The 21,111-nt window shown below is 34.4% G+C and overlaps 1 protein-coding gene across 1 annotated transcript; it reads right to left on the bottom strand.

The window, feature by feature from the left end:
- Positions 1 to 16,946: 16,946 nt before the first annotated feature.
- On the bottom strand, positions 16,947 to 18,290 carry LOC145038876 (putative 2-oxoglutarate-dependent dioxygenase AOP1). Its single transcript, XM_078987096.1, has 3 exons — positions 17,917 to 18,290; positions 17,457 to 17,778; positions 16,947 to 17,384 (listed from the first exon to the last, which is right to left on the bottom strand). The coding sequence occupies exons 1-3, from the start codon at positions 18,276 to 18,278 to the stop codon at positions 17,142 to 17,144; spliced, it is 927 nt and encodes a 308-aa protein (XP_078843222.1). The 5' UTR covers positions 18,279 to 18,290; the 3' UTR covers positions 16,947 to 17,141.
- Positions 18,291 to 21,111: the final 2,821 nt, after the last annotated feature.

Below are 21,111 nucleotides of genomic sequence, written 5' to 3'. Positions count from 1 at the left end.
GATCGTGTTCCTTGTTCAGAAGCTGATTTCCCATAAACCATGAAAGGTTCTCTATCAATTTCTTCTTGAGACAAGGGAATAGCAATGTAATTATGATTGAAGGGAGGGGGAAACTCTCAAATCCTAATCCTACTTTTATCTGATTACCACAAGTAATATCCTTCCACTGCATCTGTCCTTCTATCATTTTTGTAACTACTTCACTTCACCCATCGAATTTGTTAAAAATAAATTCAGCATTTTCAAGACGATTTTTCAATGTGTCAAGTTCAGCGGTTACAGCAACAAATTTTCTTTTGAGATGATCATAGTTCTCACATTTGTTGCTATAATCCTCTTGCAGTTTCTTAAAGTCCTTTGTTTTATTTTCTAATTGTGTCGTTAAATGCTTTTGATTTTTCCTAAATGTGTAACCCTCATATTTAAGGTCCTCATTCTCTCTCTTGATTAATTCAATTTGGTCTCACAAAAATTTAACATATTTAAGACAAGATTGAGAGCAACCAAAATCACTAACCTCGGGTTTGGCAGACTCTGGAGTGGTTTGCACCATGAATGCAAACTGAAGATTCATCATCTCTTCTTCAGGATCCTTCCCTGTTGCTTCTTCCACACCATTCTTGATATTGGCAAGATGTGCTTTTTCAGGTCCTGAAATATTCAGAGCATCAACTTGGTCTTCCCAATTAAAGGATTGGGCCACCATTGCCAAGTTAGCATTCTGATTGCTTGAAGAAGATCCCTTGTTGACATAGGTCACCAGCACCATGGTTCATTCAGAATTCTCTCTTCGATCTGGCTTTGTATATTCCCTTGAAAAAAGCCCAGGCTCATGGAAGTTGTAACATCGTAGTTTTCCTTTTTTGAATCCCACTTTCTTGTTCGAATTCACACTCTAATTGTTATTTCGTGTTTTCTTGGAGAACTGCTTTGCCCTGAAAACCGCCATGCCCATCTGCCATGTAATGCACATCTCTTCCACATCCTCGGGATGGATCTGTTCTAGGTCAGCAAATGAGAGTTATGGGGAGAGTTCTCTAGCCACAAAAGCATTGTAACTGTTTACCAAACCAGTGTTGAGGGCCAGTTTTTCTTCCTTTTTTTTAAAGATGAAACTTGAGGACTGATTCCATGGGATTGAACTGGTGCAACTGTGGATGAACCAACACTAGAACCAACTTGTTGAGCTAAAGTTTGAGGTTGAGGAACTTGAATGTATTGCATTTGAGGTGTAACGTATAAGGTGGGCTGATGAGTCAGACTGGGTTGAACTTGAGGAGCTTGAGGAGTAGAAAAGCTTGAGAAAGCAGTGTTGTTAGTGGTTTGGATCCCAAGATGTGCTATTGCATATGAATTGACATGGTCAATCTCCCTTTGCTTATCATTGAGATCACAAGCCTTGATGATCACCATCGTTTCAGCCAAACTCAAACGATTCAAAACTTTGGTCTTCTTAATCACTGAGACATTCATATCCCATGATTTTGGCAAAGAGTTCAACTGCTTTTTGTTGATCTCCGAGCTTGTAACCATCACACTAGCAAAGCTCATTTCTGTGGTGAGTCTGATAAACCTTTGCAACAGATTCTCAAGTGTTTCTCCCAAGACATAGATAAACATATTGAACTTTTTCCGCATCATGTCTTGTCGACTTGCTTTCATGTCTTCATTTCCTTCATATACTTCTATCAGTGCTTCCCATAAGGCCTTTGCTTATGTATACTCACGAAAACCTTGAGCGATTTCTGGAAATAATGCCATGGTAAGTGTAGCAAGAGCCTTTTCCTGCTCCTCGACTCTCTTGAAATCATCATCAGTGTAGTTCTCAACTTGCTTGTACTAAAACATGTAAATACATTTAAAAAGGTTCATTAAGGGGTATGAACTCACCTAAAATGAGTTGATCGGGTGGATGTGTTGGATGAGCGTTTAGTGTCAAGTAAAGACTTTAACACCCTTTATGACCCTAGTAACATATGGAGACATATGTTTACAAGTAATTAGTGATTTAAACTCTAACTAAACACATAATGACCTCCTAATGTGAATAAAAGTTCTATGGTTGAGTGCTAGAAGGCTAATGGGTTGCAAGGAAAGAGTATAAGACCTCACCATAGAGTTTACTCTTCCAAAACTCACCCTAAGTGAGTTTACGGTTGGGAGACCACATCCCCCATGAGTTTATGGCCGTAAACTCATAGGAGGTGTGTAATTGAGTGATTTCAAGCCTCTTGTGGTTCTAGCAATGATTCTAAGGCAATATACAAGGCTATAGGTGTGTTTAAGGTTAAAGGAGGCTACTCCATTGGAGTTTATGGTCCAAGGACCACTCCTTGGGAGTTTACGGCCATAAACCCCATGGTTTATGGTATTAAACTCTTGGACACCTTCAATTCTTTGATTTCAAGATCCTTATCTCATTCCTAACGAGTTCTAGTAAGGGTGTAAGGCTTTTTAGGGGTTTAAAGGGTCATTTGGCATGGTTTAAGGGAGTTTACGGTCTAAGCATATGCTTGGGCTGTAAACTCTAGTTTTTCCTTCAAATGTTGATGTTTAGATGTTCCAAGTCCGAAACAGCAAGTCCTTAAGCCATATCTTAAGCCTAAATGTGATTTGGAAGTGTTTTGGGCTTGTTTTGCAAGCTTAGAGGGTGTTTATGGTCTAAGCATGTGCTTGGATCGTAAACCCTCTTTCAAGCCCTAAAACTTGTTGATTCAAGGTTCAAACACTTCTAGGTTAGGTCCAAAACTAGTTTCTAAGCTTAAAGGGAATAACTTGGGCATTTTTGGCACCATTTTAGGTGTTTACGGCCTAAGGAGGTTCTTAGGCCATGAACCCCTTTACTTGGCTTTCGTGAATGATTTTTGAGCCATAACAACAAGAAATGATGTTTAGAACAAGTTAGGGTGAGAGAACTTACGATTTGAAGTGGAAACTTGCGGTTTTTGGAGATGGAATCGGACTTGAGGAAAGAGAGTAGAGAGAGAAAGTGTGTCTAGTGTGTAAAAAGTTCTAAGGAGTGTCCACCCACCTTTATATAAGACTTGGGTGTTGTACCCGGTATACGACTACCTGATACTTATATTTAACAAGGTTTAAAATTTTTACCCGGTTAAACGGTCGTAATAAAAATAAACTTTTTCCAACTAAATGGAAATGTAATTTACGTGTTTTTATTTATTTTATTACGACAATAATAACATAAAATGAAAAATAAAATAAAACATTTATTTATTTGTTGATCCCAAATTAACGGAACTTTTATAAAATTAAATGTTTTATTAACGGAAACGGGTTATAATGACGGAATAAATTTTGGGTTGTTACAACAGAGTCCGAGCATGATCCCTCGTCGACAGCAAAAATACCATCTGGTCTACCACGTAACGTCACTATACTCGGCAATATACCATCATTAACATCATAATACTCATCAAAACTCGACGGATCTCACACAATACAAGTTCCCTGGTCTTATCTCAACCTTCCTTGATTCGAGTATGGATCATTTTCTTTCAGTAGTACGGGCCCATACTACCTTCCACATCTATCCGTACTTTCCTCAAGAACTATCTTGACTCCACCAAGTCCCTTCTACTATTACTGCTCTCTGCTACTCTCATCCTAAGCTTGCCCTAGGGTATTCACCAATCGATTCTCCGCCATCAGCTACATAAGAAGTCCCTGCTTTCGTCCCTAACTAGCTTGCGAATACTATTACTTATTACTTAGACTAGATAATTCTTCGAATGGGAGATCCTACTCTACAATGGTCGGACTCAAACAAGAGACACGAAATAGAGCTAGACCAAATATTCTGAAATTATTTAATCCTCGCAATATGTAATGTAACATATTCATTTACTAGTTAGTGGAAGAAAACTAAAACTCCTAAAAGCACAAAGAAAGTAGCATTCAGAAATCGAGTACACATAATCAAGAATATATTACGCAGGCTATCATCCTAACTAATATGTACTAGCATGCAGCTCTCATAAAGTCGAAACACATATAGCAGGCACATAAGGCATCCTTCCAAGATCCTTAGTCCTAAGCTAGAATGTTGGTCAAAATAAGCTGATAATCATAACATGGCATAAACTTGTATGGGTAATTTGGGAGTACTTACTTGAGCTCAGCTGATTGCATGCAAAGCACCCTTCTTCTATTTACAAAGTTCTTTTCTCTAAATATTCTTTTGGCTTTTTCTAAAACTCTTTTCTTTTCTGAAACTCCTTCTTAGAAAAATTGATTTTCCTTTTTGAAAATTTCTATACCAATTCCTTAGTTTGAGTTCAAACACACCTGAAAGTGTGCCCGAATCCCTCAAACAAAGGCTCTGATACCAACTTGTAACATCCTAAAAATACACTCCAAAAATTTCGTTTTAAATCAGTAATAAAACCATAGTCATCAGTTATCGTATAAAAATCATAAACATTGTGTCTCAAAATCTTATAACAACTGTCAAGTATATCATAGTATAAACATCTAAGGCTGAGCAAATGGTGTCTACACTGCAACCTTCCCAAACTCCTCTTTAGAAAACTGAAGTACCTGAAACCAAACTGAAAAATGTAAGCACGAAGCTTAGTGACTCTCCCCAAACTACCACATATTATACGATAAAACATATAGCACATATTGGGCCTTGCCCACTGCATTGAGCCCCGCCCGACATCGGAACAAAGTCCGGACTAACTTGGGCCCCGCCCACCACATCGGGCCCCACCTGACATCGGACCGAAGTCTAGAAACTACTTGTGCCCCACCCACTAAGCATAACAAAAACATAAACATATAACATAATCACATATACTACGTCGGGCTTGCTTGGCATTGGATTGGAGTCTATAACATATACCACATAACATAAAAATGCATGCATCACAAAGACATCAAGCATACGTAATTACTTCTCGGGACCACCGCAACATCAGACCACAGTCTAGAACATATAAACTGCATCGAGCTAACCCCAACATAGGGCTTACCCCGAAAAACTACAACTAAATAAATGGTCCGACATTGGTGCCTTAGACTCGTTCCTACTGGAGGAAAACTCACTTCACACTGCTGAAGTCCTGCTGACAAAACCCTAGTTGCTGGATGATAGATTCTCGGATCTGTGAACATCAAAATAACACTTAGCTAATAATTGGGTTCCAACACATAACCATATGTACATACTTGGGATAAATACTACTTTACCCCAAGCTTAGCTTTATTCAAGCCCAAGGCTCAATCCAAAGGCCCAAAAGTCAACTATGGCTCAAAGCCCAACTCATGGCATAATTTTCCAAATTGGGCCCAAACATTTATAATATCTTACCACAAGGCCCAACCATTTATTCCAGACCAACAATTGGTATTCTAAGGGCCCAATATTATTTAACCATCAAGGCTCAAACTATGGCTCATCTATGGCCCAATTTTCCAAATTGGTCCCAAACCTTCATATGGGCCTTACCCTAGAGTGCATCTAAATATTCTAGTCCATATGATTATTTTTGGATCGCCCATTATTGGCTCAATTATCAAAACCTAATAAAAGGCCCAACTCAAGGCCAAAGTGAAATTAGGGTTTCACATAAAATGACAATTAGGGTTAAGTGTTTCTCAGTTAACCCATTAAGATCTTAATCCATTAAGTCCTTTACTCTATTAGATAATGATATGGAGTAGTATGGGATTAATACACAGTCTAGTCCCAATGGCCCAAAAGTGGGTCCCAATAAGTCTGAGGCCCACGTATCTAACATTAGGGTTTTCTAAACCCTAATTAGGGTTTCCACCCAAACATGGCCAAATAGGCCCAAAACTAATTTTTAAGCCCATTAGGGTTTTGCTAGGTTTGTTAGGGTTTTGCTACTGGGGCACCACCCACTACCACCTCGGGTAGTGGTGGTCAACGGCGACTCACAGCAGTAGCCACCACCTCAGGGTGGTGGTTATGGTTCTTTTCATTACATCCTTTGCTAATTACAATTACAAGCTTTTAATCCACAGTTAAACACACACATACACACTAACTACTCTAACACACACACACACATAAAGACACCCTAGTGGTGGCCGGCGGTGGCTGGTCGTGGTGGTAGCGGCTGATCTTGATTTTCCCGGCTAAGAAAAAACTCTCTATCAAAAGAAATACAGACACACACTGCATTAAACACACAATACAACCTTTTTCCCGGAATAGTAACACAGCCACCCACCTGTGGTGTTGGTGGCGACAGAACCCCGGTGAGGCGGCGGCAGTGGTGATTTTACGATGACAGCCACGGTCCTAGTGGTCGGCAAGACCCTTGACGACCAACATGAGCGGCGCCCAACAGTTGCTATAGCTTGGAATGAATCACGGGCGAATGGACGTGATGGGTGGTGGAACCATGAGCGACAGGAGGCGTTCTGTCCTCGTCTTCAGCAGCAACGGCTATCGGCGATTTCGTCTTCTCATAGGGATTCACCACAACGGCAACAACGAGGTGGCAAGAGGGTTCGACGGTGCCGGTTGCTGATGGCGACCGATGAAGCAGCAATGCCTGGAGGCTGCTCGACGGTACTAGGTGATCGGAGAATGGACGAGATATCTGGTGATGTTCGTTCGGAATGTGACTGGTCGGAGAAACGCAATCAAATGGTGACGACGGCTGGGAAACGACATGCTTGCCGGACTCGGTTAGACTGCGGCTGCTGGTAGCTAAAGATGGAGAGGGTGGCGGCTAATATGAGTGTATTAGGTTTAGGGTTACATAATGCATATATATGAAGGGGTAACGGGTTTATGTCCATCAATTACAAGATTTCATCCATAATTACACTTCTGGCCCCTCCTTCCGAATTCTTTTCAGACCTAGTCCATAATTTACCAATTCGACCATGCCCTCTTAAATTCCTTTCATATCAAGCCAAAACGTACACTTTACCCCCTGGCCCATAAAATTTTCTCAATTTTAACCCAATAATTACCCAACATACCCTTGCTTCTAAAATTCTTCTCAAAACAACTCTATAACTTACTAAACAACCCCCAACTTTCAAAATTCTTCACAAATTAGTCTGGGACTTACATTTATTAATTTATTTAAATAAGCAGGGTGTTACATCTATAAAATTTTATGCTAGACTATTGCGTCCTAGAGAATTCTAGGACGTTCTAGGGACTCCGGGTTGGTTATTACTAGTTCCACCATGTTCTTGATCGATCCGGAAAATTCTAGAACATCAACTTGTGACACTTTGCACCATTATTCCATCAATTTCCGATGACTTCATATTGCTTTTGTTGGGTTATGAGCATTCTAACACTCCTAAGGTGTTCATGCAACCCTAAATACCTTGGATCTATGTTTTCAGTAAGTATACATGCAATGGTGTTTCCAAGGTATTATTCCTATAACTAGCATACAATTGTCATATACCATACAAGAGTCAAGTTAAAATAACATACCTTATGATGGAGCTTGAATTATTGATTTATCTAGCCTTAAGAGCATAGCCCCAATAGTTTGGAAGCCTCCAATGGAATCACAACACATCATGGACAAAGGAGGAGCTTGAGAGAGAATTCCATGCACCGAAAAACACCCATAATCTCCAAGAATACACATGTAGGCGTTTTTTAGGTTAAGAGCATGTATTTATATGTTGGATTTCAAGGGTCATGGGTATAACCCAAATCCATACCCATGGGTGTATGATCCATGGTTCATGTGGCCCAACTCTTTATGTATCCATACGTAAACTTGGTCTAACATTGATCATAAGCCCAACACATATAAATATAACTAATTAACATAATTAGTCCCCATAGATTTAATTAGTCTCCTTTTGATCACTAAATAAATTCCAAATTAATTTTTGATCAATACTAATTAAAACCATATGATTTTATATTAATATATTATAATTTATAATATATTAATAAACCCTATATGACCTTCTCTCAAGAGTCCATCCTAACAAATTGTCCTGATCATATGCAACCCAAATAGACCATGCTACTCTCGAGTTAAGTACACCAATAATAGTTATGGGCTTAGAAATCTAATCCAATAGTCTCCCACTTGGATAAGTCTAATACTATTATTGCAAGTATGACTTCATAATCCAACTAGCAATCGTAGCTCTTAAAGTCGATGTCGAACTCTGAACAAATCAATGACGCGTCCATTAGTTAAGGGATCATATATTCCTCCATTCTAGATATTATATCAACTGAGACGTGGATTATAATCATTCTCTCAGTCCATCTTTTGTTTCCTGATTTCCTATTTATGACGACCGAATAATTGAACAAATTAAATCAGTCCACGCTTGGCCAAGCACTTCGGGGTGTCATTAATAAATCATCGAGGGACCAACATATATCGCTTTTATCCCTTTAAGGATAAAAGGAATGGATAAACTTCAACTCATATGCTTGTTCTACTAATTGTTGAATCATACACAAAGGCGCATTTTATAACATTGAGTTACCAATGTGTTTTCATACAATCAATGTATAACCAACTCATAGGCAACAACTCATATCTCTAGGTTTAAAAAATATAAGATATTATTGTCTTATGATTACTCGTGATGAAATCCATGAAGTGAGTCAAATGAGCATGGGTTGAACCAATACTTAGAACTTATGAGCACTTAGGAATTTTGTAGCAACTCGTGCTATGTCTAACATCTTAGACATCTACAAACCCGATTCATGACATTCTTAATTCATACCTACTTTCAACATATGACTGACTATGGAGAGTTTAAATAACTTAGTTATTCGGAAAGAATAACCTAGCTATTCTGGAAGTCAAAACATGCAAAGTGAAACACAAGAATAATCAAATTCAATATTGTCTCAGAACTTATGAATATAAATAGAACACCTTTTATCTATTATCATATTGATTACACATTATTTATTGTATATTGTTTCAAATTATCAACTTTATACTTGAATTAAAACAATAGTCATGCCATGCTCTAAGCATGCATACTATGTTTATCCAAAAAATAGTTATGCTATACACCAACTATTCACACTAAGTTTGTCTGTGATCTTTACTTTGTGAAATAGATCGATTGAACATAATTCCAGTGATTCTCATTTCACAATCCCAAATCCTTATCGTAAATGTAAGAATTCCAAGTTCCTACCATTTACCAAAATCTATTAGATTTTAAACTTATATGAACTGATACTCTTGTGATGATTATGCACAAAGTCACAAAGACTTGTCAACATTCATTACAGAGTATTCCAATGGAGAGCATTCCATGGAAACGAAGTATCAAATTCAAAGTACATTGCTTTGAACATCCTTCTTGCATTAAGCTTCCTAATCTTACACAGATTTAATTAATAACTTCCACCTATGGGAATATTTCCATATTCTCATTTTAACTATCACTTATGAACAAGACTTGCCTCTTTTAAGAATATGTCAATATTTTCCTTCCAAGATTAACACCATACTTCCAACAGTCCCTGCGCAACCGATCTTTAGTAAACCTTAGATTGTCCTCGATAATTGCTTAATCATTTTAGTCGTATCCAATTCAAAACTTTTCCCCTTTTAATAACCTGAGCATTAGGAAAATTTAGAAAGGATAAATATTATAGCACATGCAATCGATCCTATATCCGAAGCATATAGGACACGATTCATGATGTCTCACATAAAGACATGATACTAGACCAGTCTTTTGCTATAACATTTCTATTTCTATTTGCCATGTTCTCATAATTTAGATTATGAAAAGGGATGCCGTAATCATAATTGAATTTTAGAACGCAAATAATGGACCCATATATAGAATTTCCTTATGTTGAGCCATTCCAACACAAGATTCATATATATATCCTTGACTAAAGATGATTAAGACCACAATCTAAGCTTTTGGAATTGAAATGAAGTATAATTTCCTCTCCTTTAATTATAGCAAAACAAATTTTTCCTAATTGAAACTTTTGTTTTCTATAAATAACATTGTTAACTTGCAATACTCATCATAATTATCATGTTCCCACTAACATGATGATTATTAGCATAACTTTTATACTGCTGCTAGCTTTGACATGAATTCAGAAATCAACTAGACTTCTAGAAATCAATACTTTATTGACTTTCTTACCAAAGTTTATATTTCTGATACGAGATGCTTTGATAAGACTTTATCAAAATCATACACCTTTCCTTAGATAGCATACATGTGTGTCTAAACAATTTTAGAACTATGAAAAGGGATGTCGTAATCATAGTCACAATTGTTCAGACCTTTTCCATTTCTCACAAGTCCATGTTAGTGTGCCGGATAACCACACACGCTCCACTAATGAATTTGAGAATGCAAATATCACAATTGCTATCTACTTAAAATCAACTTAGTGAAATCGTTTCCTCACCATCATTTTCATGAATCGGAGAGAAACATTATGACACTTAGATTTTATGGTGTGTGTGTGTGTGTGTTCCTATACATGAAAATTTGTCAAAACCATAATCACAAGACAAGGTTAGTGAAAAATCCAAACTCATATGGCAACTTGTGCAATCTTAAATTCTTGCCACCTGGCAGCACAAGGGCCTATCATTGCTTCCAACTAGTTATGCAAACAACTAAGCACTTGTAGAACTCAGATGCAAAGCCAACTTTAACTGGAATGGGCACAAAAATAGGAATATGTCAACACGATGGGTTATAAACCTCAAGTCGTGTGCTAGTGATGAACAATAGGTTTTTTCCTTGATTAGTTCTTTGAGACATTCAAAACCTTTAAGACTCCCACTGTCCTCTTGACATATAAGACTCTCTTGTCACATATTCAATAGATAGTGTGGATTCATTGTCAAGACAAACACTTCACACATTTGGCCTTAGTTGGTCTCTATTTTATACAAAAAATCACAACTTACCAATTTCAAATGTACAAGAGTAGAACACATTTTACTCTTACATTTGACAAGTGTTATAACCCTTCTTTAAGATATGCCACTCAAGTTACAATCTTGGAGTATGACTCTAAGAATTTTTTTGGAATGAAGTATGACTCATCTTCTTGATTCAACCACTTTAACAATTCATGTCTCCTCTTCTTAGCCATAAGAATGCACTAAGATTTCCTTTGAGGATGAATTGTGATATGGTTTATTAATCATTAAGATGATCACAAAACATGATACGAAAGTACTCTCCCATCTTTTCATATTTGAGAAACTTTTATCTTTCGGCCTAATTTGATTCTTCTCATTCGTTCTGCCATACATTGAACCTTTTCAAATACTTTAGAATTATACTTAACCTTGTAAGTATAATTGTATTTACTAGGTTTTAGTAAACCATGATGAATAGTCTTATCGATCTTTTGTGGTGGACTTGACCAGTGCACAAGAATGACTACTCGATCCCTTTATTCCTTTCCTTGTTCACATAAGGAATTAGTCTTAATTTTCCAAAGCTGAAATTTCTCATACATCATACTATACAACTTGCATGATTCCAAGTTTTGGTCCAAATGAAACTTCGGTGATGAGAATCTTTCCTTATTTGGCAAATTTAGACACTGCCACAAATGAAAGAATCAAATTCACATTTCCATTATTTATAGAAACATATAAATATCGATTTTCAATAAAATCCATTACAAGGAGATATAAACTAAAATAAAATCAAAATTTTATTTATTTATAAAATGCGAAAAAACTATTTCATTACAATGCATCTTTCAATGAAAACTATGTTATTACATATTTTCTAGCAATCTATCATAACTCCTAAGCAATAGCTCAAAATTGTGATCACTAAACCATGCGATCGAAATCCATCTTCGTGATCAAAATAAGCATATTCTTCCTTTAAGCTTCCTCTCTTCGATTCTACAAAACATCAGAATCTCAAATAGGAACTTAATAGAGTTAGATAGTGGAATTTACCCGAAGTTGAGTCAAACTCTTTGACTTGACCAACCTTACGATCTTTCAGGTAAATAGGGCAGCTTCGCAACCAATTCCCATTCCCTTGGCAATAGAAACATTTGGACTCTTTGGGAATGGTTCATGGGACTATCGCAGAGTTAGCCTTTCTCTTTACCATTTGGTCAACTGAGTTGATTATGGCCGATCCCTTTCCATTGAGAAGGGAAAGCTTTTTCTTGATATCCAATGTTACCATTGTCAATGTCCATTGAATGTTTGGAAAGTTGATCTTCTAATTAAAATTTCTTTGCTAGTCCTCCAAATCATTGGTAATTTAACAGCACTAAGCAAATAGATAAGATCATTAAGGGTCATGTCATTGTCTGTTTCATAGTAGTCCCAAAGAAACTCACTATATGACTTAGAAAGTGATTGAACATCACCTTTCTCAAGACTTTGACACCCAACTCTCCGAACTTGCCAATATGTGACTTTATCTCCAAGATGTGATCACATATAGAACTTTCTTGCCAATAGGGCTTGAGTGACCTTGAACTTGTGGGTTAGGGATAATAATTGGAGGGGTGGAGGAAGTGAAGTTCCAAGAGATTTGGGAAGATCATAGATGTCTGAACTAGACATCTACAATGGGTGATATTCAACACAGTTGATTTAAAGTCCTTAATATAACACCCAGTATGAAATATTAAGGCTAGGACCCAACACAATATTTTATAACTTGGAAGAGGGATGCCGTAATCCAAGCTATAAAATATTTGTAGGTAGGCGAATGACAATTCACCAATTTCCACCAAGAAAAAAGAAATCGAAATTAAGTTTTAATTGGTTGGTAACTCCTAGATCTTTTAAGATTCATTGAACTTTTCAATGGCATGTTTCAATCTCGATTGTGCCCTCTCAAATTTTATGACTGGGATGCCGAGGATCACAAAAGAAGGTGTGAATAACCATGCAAATATATTTGTTACCCTTAATATTTACCCCTCAATCGATGTGTCAGTTAACGACACGCGCTCCACCGATACTATGATAAACATTAATTTACCCTTTGCCTACCTTGTTAAATCCAGGTTAGCATATCGGTTACCCACACGCGCTCCACTAATGACTTAAGCAAAGTCCAAAGTGTAATTTCATGGGTTAGCACCAAATTCACATTTTCCTAAATAACTAAGATTGGGATTTTATAAAAGGTTTAGTTACTTAGTATTTATAATTAATACTTTTAATGAATGGAGAACTATAGTCCTTTTCCTACCTGTTCGACTAGCAACCCTCCACCAATCAAGGAAGTGGTGGGTGAGAGTGGACACCTATTAAACTGCCATTTTATAGGCAATAACCTTATCCCTCCCCCAACCCCCCCCCCCCTCTTATAAACCGGCTTAGTGAATGAGGCGTACTAACGGTAAGACCGGCTTGCTTTTATACATACATACATACATACATACATACATACATACATACATACATACATACATACATACATATATATATATATATATTATTAACTTATAATACTCTAAAGTATAAGGGTTGAATTTTAACTTTTAAAATTCTAAGGGCTAACTTTGAACTAAAGTATTCATGGGCAAAACTTTACAAATTCTAAAACTTGAGGGCAAGAAACTATTCAAAACTCTTTGATTTTCATAACTTGTGAGTTTAATTAAAGTTTTAAAGACTTTAATGAAGAGACTCTTGAACATCCATAACTTGAGGATAAGTTATGGAGTTCATAAAACTATTTATGACAAAGATGACTCTTCAACTTTGTAACCTATAACACTTTTATGAGTTTTAAAATTCATAAATGTGACTTTTCATATAATTTGAGGATAAGTTACAGAAACACATTTTATGAACTACTTCTAGATCAATTTGGATTGAAAACAACTAACACACAATTTTTTTCATTAATCTTAATTAACTCATAAAACACGGTAACACAAAAAATAAAAAATAAAAAATAAAAAATAAAAAATAAAAAAATAAATAACTTTTGGAATCCATAACTTATGAAGGTTTAAAAAAACTATTTGGATCAAAATTTTAAAACTAATAAAATAATCATATCATTTTATTGTTTACTAAATTTGATCTAATTCAACTCATATAATAAATAATTCAAATTTTACAAATAATTAGTTTTTCATAAAAACAATTAATTATCTTGAAATTTGATAAAAGTCATGTTTTTTTTCTTTTTTTTTTCAACTTTGAAAATAAAATATTTGCATCAATATAATAGAAAAAACAACCCATGACTCTGATACCACTATTGAGTTTTGAGCATTCTAACGATCCTAAGGTATTCATGCAACCCTAAATACCTTGGATCTATATTTTCACTAATTATACATGCAATGGTATTCCAAGGTATTATTCTTATAACTAGCATACAATTGCCATATATCACACAAGAGTGTCGTTAGAATAACATACCTTATGATGGAGCTTAAATTCTTGATCTGTCTATCCTTAAGAGCTTAGCCACAATAGTGTGGAAGCCTCAAGTGGAATCACAACACATCATGGATAAAGGAGGAGCTTGAGAGAGAATTACATGCACCCAAAAACACCCATAATCTCTAAGAATACACATGTACGCGTTTTTTAGGTTAGGAGCATGTATTTATATGTTGGATTTCAAGGGTCATTGGTATAACCCAAATCTGTACTCATGGGTTTATGATATATGGTTCATGTGGCCCAATTCTTTATGTATCCATACATAAACTTGGTCCAACATTGATCATAAGTCCAACATATATAAATATAACTAATTAACATAATTAGTCCCCATAGATTTAATTAGTCTTCTTTTGATCACTAAATTAATTACAAATTAATTTTTGATCAATACTAATTAAAATTATATGATTTCATATTAATATATTATAACTTATAATATACTAATAAATCATATATTTGGCTATTCAAAAATAAATAAATAAATCATATATAACCTTCTCTCAAGAATCCATCCTAAAAAATTGTATTGATCATATGCAACCTAAATGGATCATGCTACTCTCGAGTTAAGTACATATCAATTATAGTTATGGACTTAGATATCTAATCCAATAACTTGATCTCCTTCCATATCAAAACATTTATAATTTATAGTTTAAAGGATGCTTAAATGAGTTAGATATTTAGGTAAGATTCAACGTATTAAACTCAATCGTGATATGTGTTTGGGGTAATATGTGATGAGTTTTAACCAAATGGTAGTGGTTGTAAAATTTATTTACCAAATGATAGTACCTTCAATTTTATTTACCAAATGATGGTAAAAATCCTATGTACCCACTTTTTTATACAACAAAAGATTAAAACCACAGGAAAAAAAAACCATTCCTTCTGTTTATGCTTCTTCTCTGTTGGTTCTTGTAATCTTGTTCCTCCTCTGACGAGCTCACCACCTTTTCCTGTACCAGTTAATTAGTTCTCCAACGAATTTCCAGGAGTCATGAAGAACCTTGGTCGAATTGCATCGTTCTTTACAATTTCTCATCTTAAATGTCGATTTTGACATTAATAAACACACATATTCATCTTGATCAGACAACTTTCCATTCCCTGATCTGAGCATAGAAAGAGCATCACAAAAAAACTCTTTATGGTAGCATCTTGAGTTTGCACTTTTATATTGCCTTTCTTTTCTTCTAATTAATGACAACATCAAAATCATCAACACAAACATGAGTTCTTGACAAAGGGAAACATTTCATTATCTTCTTCTTCCTTTTCATTTTAATGCCTTAGTGAACCATGTTTCTCGAGAAATTCAGAATCTCTGCAACTAGACTCGTATTTTATGAAATCAGGGTAATTTCATCATACATCTCTTTCTGGAACGCTAAAAAATTTAGTTTCTTTGCTCCAAAATCTTCACCACGTCATGTTCTTGAATTTAAGATTAACTTACAGTGTTAGTGTGGTTTGATTCCATCAACCATTGGCAACCTCTCCACTCTCCAGCATCATGTTCTTGATAAATGATTTTGAAGGATAAAATCCCACCAAAGTAATCTCTTGATCTTATTTACCTTTTAGTCAATTTTTAACTTAATTATTTTCCTATTATATTATTTGTTTTGGCAATTCGGGTAATACCACATAAACAGGCAACCAAATTCTAAGGAAGAGTGATCCACCATGGACAGTAACGGAGGAAGATTGCTGGGAAAAGACAATGGAGAGAGAGAGAGAGAGAGAGAGAGAGAGAGAGAGAGAGAGAGAGAGTCGTTGTCAATGGATTACCTGCTTGTTCTTGACAATGATAATAGAAAAGCAGCAGCCATGGCAGAAATCTATTATGCAACGCAGGTAGAAATGGATAAATTGGAGGCGGGGAGAAGATAGGTGCAAGTTTTGTATCTTTTTTTTAATAAAAAATATTATGTTTTTACTATATTTTAGTAAATAAGTTTTGTACTACCATTATCTGGTAAATAAAATTTACAATTACTATGGCCGTGTTAATAACTCAATATGTGATTGTAGATCACCTACAAGCCCAAATTTCTTCCTCCCATATGGTTTTTATTTATTTCCATGTATTGAGCAAATCGTGTGATTTCAAAGAGTTAATTGATGTTTTAGCCACTGATTGTTGGTTCATTTCTTTTGATTTCAAGTTACAAATTATAGGTCGTATGTGCCAACATCTGAAAAACGACATGTAACATTAAAGCCACTTAATTGTATTACAAGTTTTCTCTATTTAACATTTTTGTGTTCTTTGCATCCATATATGTGTTAATATAGATAAATGTTTTTTTTTAAATGTGTACTAAGCTACATATAAAAAGCATTGATTAAAGTATTAATTATGAAAAAGATTATCATAATTAAATATGATAAATATTGATTATAAATAATATTCTTTATAATTATTATATTTTATTATGGTAATATTATGCATAATTAATATTTATCATATTTAATTATAATAATATTTTATATAATTAATATTTCAATTAATACTTTTTTATATTTGCCCGATACATTAAAAAATCAGAATATATAAATGGTTTGCAAACTTATGGTTTTCATTAATATCACATGAGTAAACCGGCATGGACACAAAGCAGCATGCACGTATGCCCTTTACGTTATTCAAGCCTACATATTAAGAAAATATAACACTCAATCAACAGCCATAAACTTATGTAGGATTAAAACATATATTTGCAAGTCTCACACTCCACAGTAGGTTCTTATGGCACATTCAAGCTTTCGGTTTTCCTCCTTGTTATAGAAATCAAGGTATTTCAGATGATCAAATGGCTTAAACTGTAACGGGTGCTCTTCGTCTACAAACTCTTCTGGTGTTTCTATGATCCCTTCTAGAAAAGAAAACTGGGCTATCGAATATCTACTTGCATTTCCATTCATAGTAACTCGATGATAAGGTGAATACAATCTTTCGTTGCTCCAAGCCTAATCACAAGTTTAAAAATCGTCCGTTATTATAGAATAAATTGCTTTTGAAGGCCAATTAAGATCACTAACCATGGCTGCATCACCCGACATGACGATGTATGAGGTTGGCAAGAGGTTAACTGTTAACCACTCGCCATCCCTCGCTTTGACCTCTAAACCATCAACTTGATTTTGATGCAGAATAGTGATGAAATCTTTATCCGTATGAGCAACGAACCCCATATTAGTTTCGTTCTTCTCTGGTCTTCTGTACTTCATGCACCTACAAAGGTATGTCACCATGTTCCTATGAGCATCCAAGTGCTTCTCCACGCCATAGCTTTCAAACACCATTCTCGTCACCATTTCTTCCAACTTTGCTACCAGCCCGTTGTATGCTAGTAGTGTTGCCCTAACAGTATATCAATGCACACAAAGTGTACGTTAATACTTAATATATATATATATATATATATATATATATATATATATATATATATATATATATATAATTAATGAAAGAAAGAGAAAATCAAGAATAGTGGTTAACCGAAAAGCTTTGTTTCCATGGGGCCACATGACATCTGTGAAACTGCGAACGCCATCATGGGTGTTGGAGTAATCAAACCCCATGCTTTCGTAGAGTGGAATGAAAGGGATTTGACCGACATAGCCGTACAAGGGCTTTCTTGACTTGTTTTGTACTTTGGTTTCGATTGGGAGATCAAACAAGTCTTGTAGTGCTTGGAAGACGGCGTTGTTGAGATCGAGTGGTACTTGGTCGTATTCTGCTATGAAACATCCGTATTGTTCGAGGGCTCGAGTAGCTTCAATGGAAGTGGTGAGCCATGAGGTTGAACCAGGATTCAAGTTTCTCTTGTTGGTGAAGTCGATAGTAGGAAGTTTATGCATGTTTAATTAATATTATTGTTCTGATGTTGTGACTAAAGGAAATGTGTATTCTATTTATAATCGATTCTGATTGACTTGTCAATAACTAAATTCCAAATTATCGAGTCATTACTTATTGCATTAATAATAGGGAACTAGTTATAGTTATCTACGAGAACACCAAAATCATCTCATCTCAGCCATGTATAAATCTAAATATGAAGATATTTTGTAATTAATAATAAATTTAAATTCATTTAATTTGATGTAAATATAACATAAATGTAATAGTAATTAAACTCATTATCATAATTTTATCAGCCCCTGTAATCTCTCCCTCTTTAACCTAGGACCTATTTATGAAGGCTCGTAGGGTGTAAACAAACCAAAACCGAATAACCTCAACCGACCAAATAAGGTTTGGATTATTTTGTTAGATTAACAAATAAAGAGAATTTTTTTGTTTGGGTGTGGTTAACTTTTTTTAATCTGGATTAACAAAATGACCAGAATAAAATATGAAAATATTAATTTATAATTTTGTATATATATTTTAAAATTCACAATTATTAGTTAAACATGCCTAAAAAGTCCGACTACATTTAATTAGCTCAAGTTCCAAAAAATCTTTAACAAGAACTTACAATTATTTGTTAAACGATTTTATACAAAATAAGTATTCGTCCATTTTAGGCTCATTATTTTATTTTCTTAAAAAAAATAACTATTGGTTTTTGAATTTTATTTAAAGGCACTTGTAGTTTTTTAGACTTGTAAATTGTTATTTGGCAACTTCTTTATTTTATAACTATGAAAATGACTTTTTGTTTTCTTTGTCGATTGACAGGATACCTAGAACTCTCTTCATCAATTTTCTTTTCATTTTAAAACCATAAAGTTTGAAGTAGACTTAATATTTCTTCATCAAGTGCTTCTCCACGCCATAGCGTTTGAAATATTTCTCAAATATTAACCCTCTAATGCAAGGGTAGTGTCTCATAGTTTTGTGATCATAGTTTTGTGACCTTAGTGATCTTTTGATTGTGAGTAACCATGGATAAAGTTGATAGGTTTAATGAGAGCTTTAAAAGATACCACCGATGGATAATGTTGATAGGTGTAAATGAATATTGAGAGCTTTTAAAGATATTGCATCAGTCTCACGTAATTTCTTGTATAATTTTTTTTTTTCCGTTAATAGTTAATATTATCTAGTATATATTACGATGGATGCAGATTTTTAATTCATTTATGATTCCAACTGTATTAGAATTTTTGTATGGTTTTTATTTATTTACGGTTATAACCTTATATATGAATACAAATGTTTATATTCATTTGTGATTGCAATTGTATATGGTAGAATTTTATCTTAGCATTGTGTTTTATTCATTATGATTACAAGTGTATTCATATATGATTATAATTGTGTTTTATTCATTTAAGATTGTAGTTTATTGTATTGTTTATCTATGTACTGTGATTTATTCATTTATAATTACTAAGTATATTGTTGAAACTAAATTATATTGTATATAATTTATGAATGAAACCGTATGAATCATCATAATTATTTGAAAATGTTAAATGAATATACCGGCAAACTAATAGATTCTTCAATATATTTGATATTTATTTGATAAAAAAACAAAACGAAAATATTTTATTTTTTTAAACGTTAGATAACTTTCACATTTATAGCCAATAAACCTTAGGAGACAAGAAATTTCGAGATTAGGGTTTCCTAACCCTAATTTACGAAAATTATGAAAAGGTTTTTTGAATCCTTTCCATTAATCCAAGATTTCAAAATCTAGGGTTTGCAAAACCCTTAGATTTTGAGATTTGCCTCCTTCTCCAAGATAAGATCCCAAATTTGAGGGATTTGGATAATCGCATATCTTGTAATTATCTCTTAATTGTTAAATATGGTAATTAAAGATTTTCAATTATTCCCTCCCATTATTTTCGAAATTTAGAGGGATAAAAGGGATTAGGTTAATTTAATTGTTTAATTGGTAATTATCCTTTAAGATTTAATAATCCCTTATGATTTAATAATTTGAATTAATAGTTTAATTTGAGATAATTATTAAATCAAGAGTTTTAATATTTAAAATTTTAATTTAAATGGTATTAAATTTCGAAAATTTTAAATTGAATATTTAAACCCTAGTATTTTCAAATGTTTAAAATACACCCTATACTATTATATTATTACAAAGCTTAATATATATATATATATATATATATATATATATATATATATATATGTATAATTAAAATACTAGTCTTACCGTTAGTAGGCCTCATTCACCAAGCCGGTCTATAAGGTGGGTATAAGGTTGCTGCCCATAAAATGACGCTTAATGGGTGTACACTCAGACCCACATCTTGCTTCACTAGTGGAGGGTCGTTAGCCGAACGGGTAGGATAGGGCAATCTTCTCCTCATTAATAAGTATAATGAACATAAATAAAGTAACTAAACATTTCTTTTAATTCCCAATCCTAGTTACTTTAAGCAGAAGTAAAATTGATGCAATCCCATGAAATTACACTTTGCACTCTTGCTAAGAAGTTAGTGGAGCGTGTGTGGTTTACCGACACACTAATTGGTTCGAAGCAAAGGTGTTAAGGGTGATTCATTGTTTGTCATAGTTCGATGAAGCATGTGTGGTTTACCGGCACATCGAATAGGTGATTGCAACAATAAAGACACCATGTAGATTTGCATGGTTATTCACACCCACTTTGTGATCCTCGGCATCCTAGTGACAAACGAGAGGGGCATATCGAGATTTGAACATGCCATTGAAAAGTTCAATGAATCTCCAAGAAAATCTAGGAATTCT

Source organism: Lactuca saligna, chromosome 4, assembly GCF_052625555.1.
Source record: "Lactuca saligna cultivar CGN05327 chromosome 4, ASM5262555v1, whole genome shotgun sequence".
In the NCBI taxonomy this organism is placed as follows: domain Eukaryota; kingdom Viridiplantae; phylum Streptophyta; class Magnoliopsida; order Asterales; family Asteraceae; genus Lactuca; species Lactuca saligna.
Note: the sequence above shows the minus strand (reverse complement) of the source record. Positions and strands in the feature narration are given on the sequence as shown.

Bases quoted from the DNA above. Each gene is read 5' to 3' on its own strand.
- LOC145038876 (XM_078987096.1), bottom strand. From the start codon at position 18,278: ATGCATAAACTTCCTACTATCGACTTCACCAACAAGAGAAACTTGAAT. The intron at 17,779-17,916 runs GTTAACCACTAT...ATATACTGTTAG, and splicing joins CATGGAAACAAAGCTTTTCG to GGCAACACTACTAGCATACA. The intron at 17,385-17,456 runs GTTAGTGATCTT...ACTTGTGATTAG, and splicing joins TGTCGGGTGATGCAGCCATG to GCTTGGAGCAACGAAAGATT.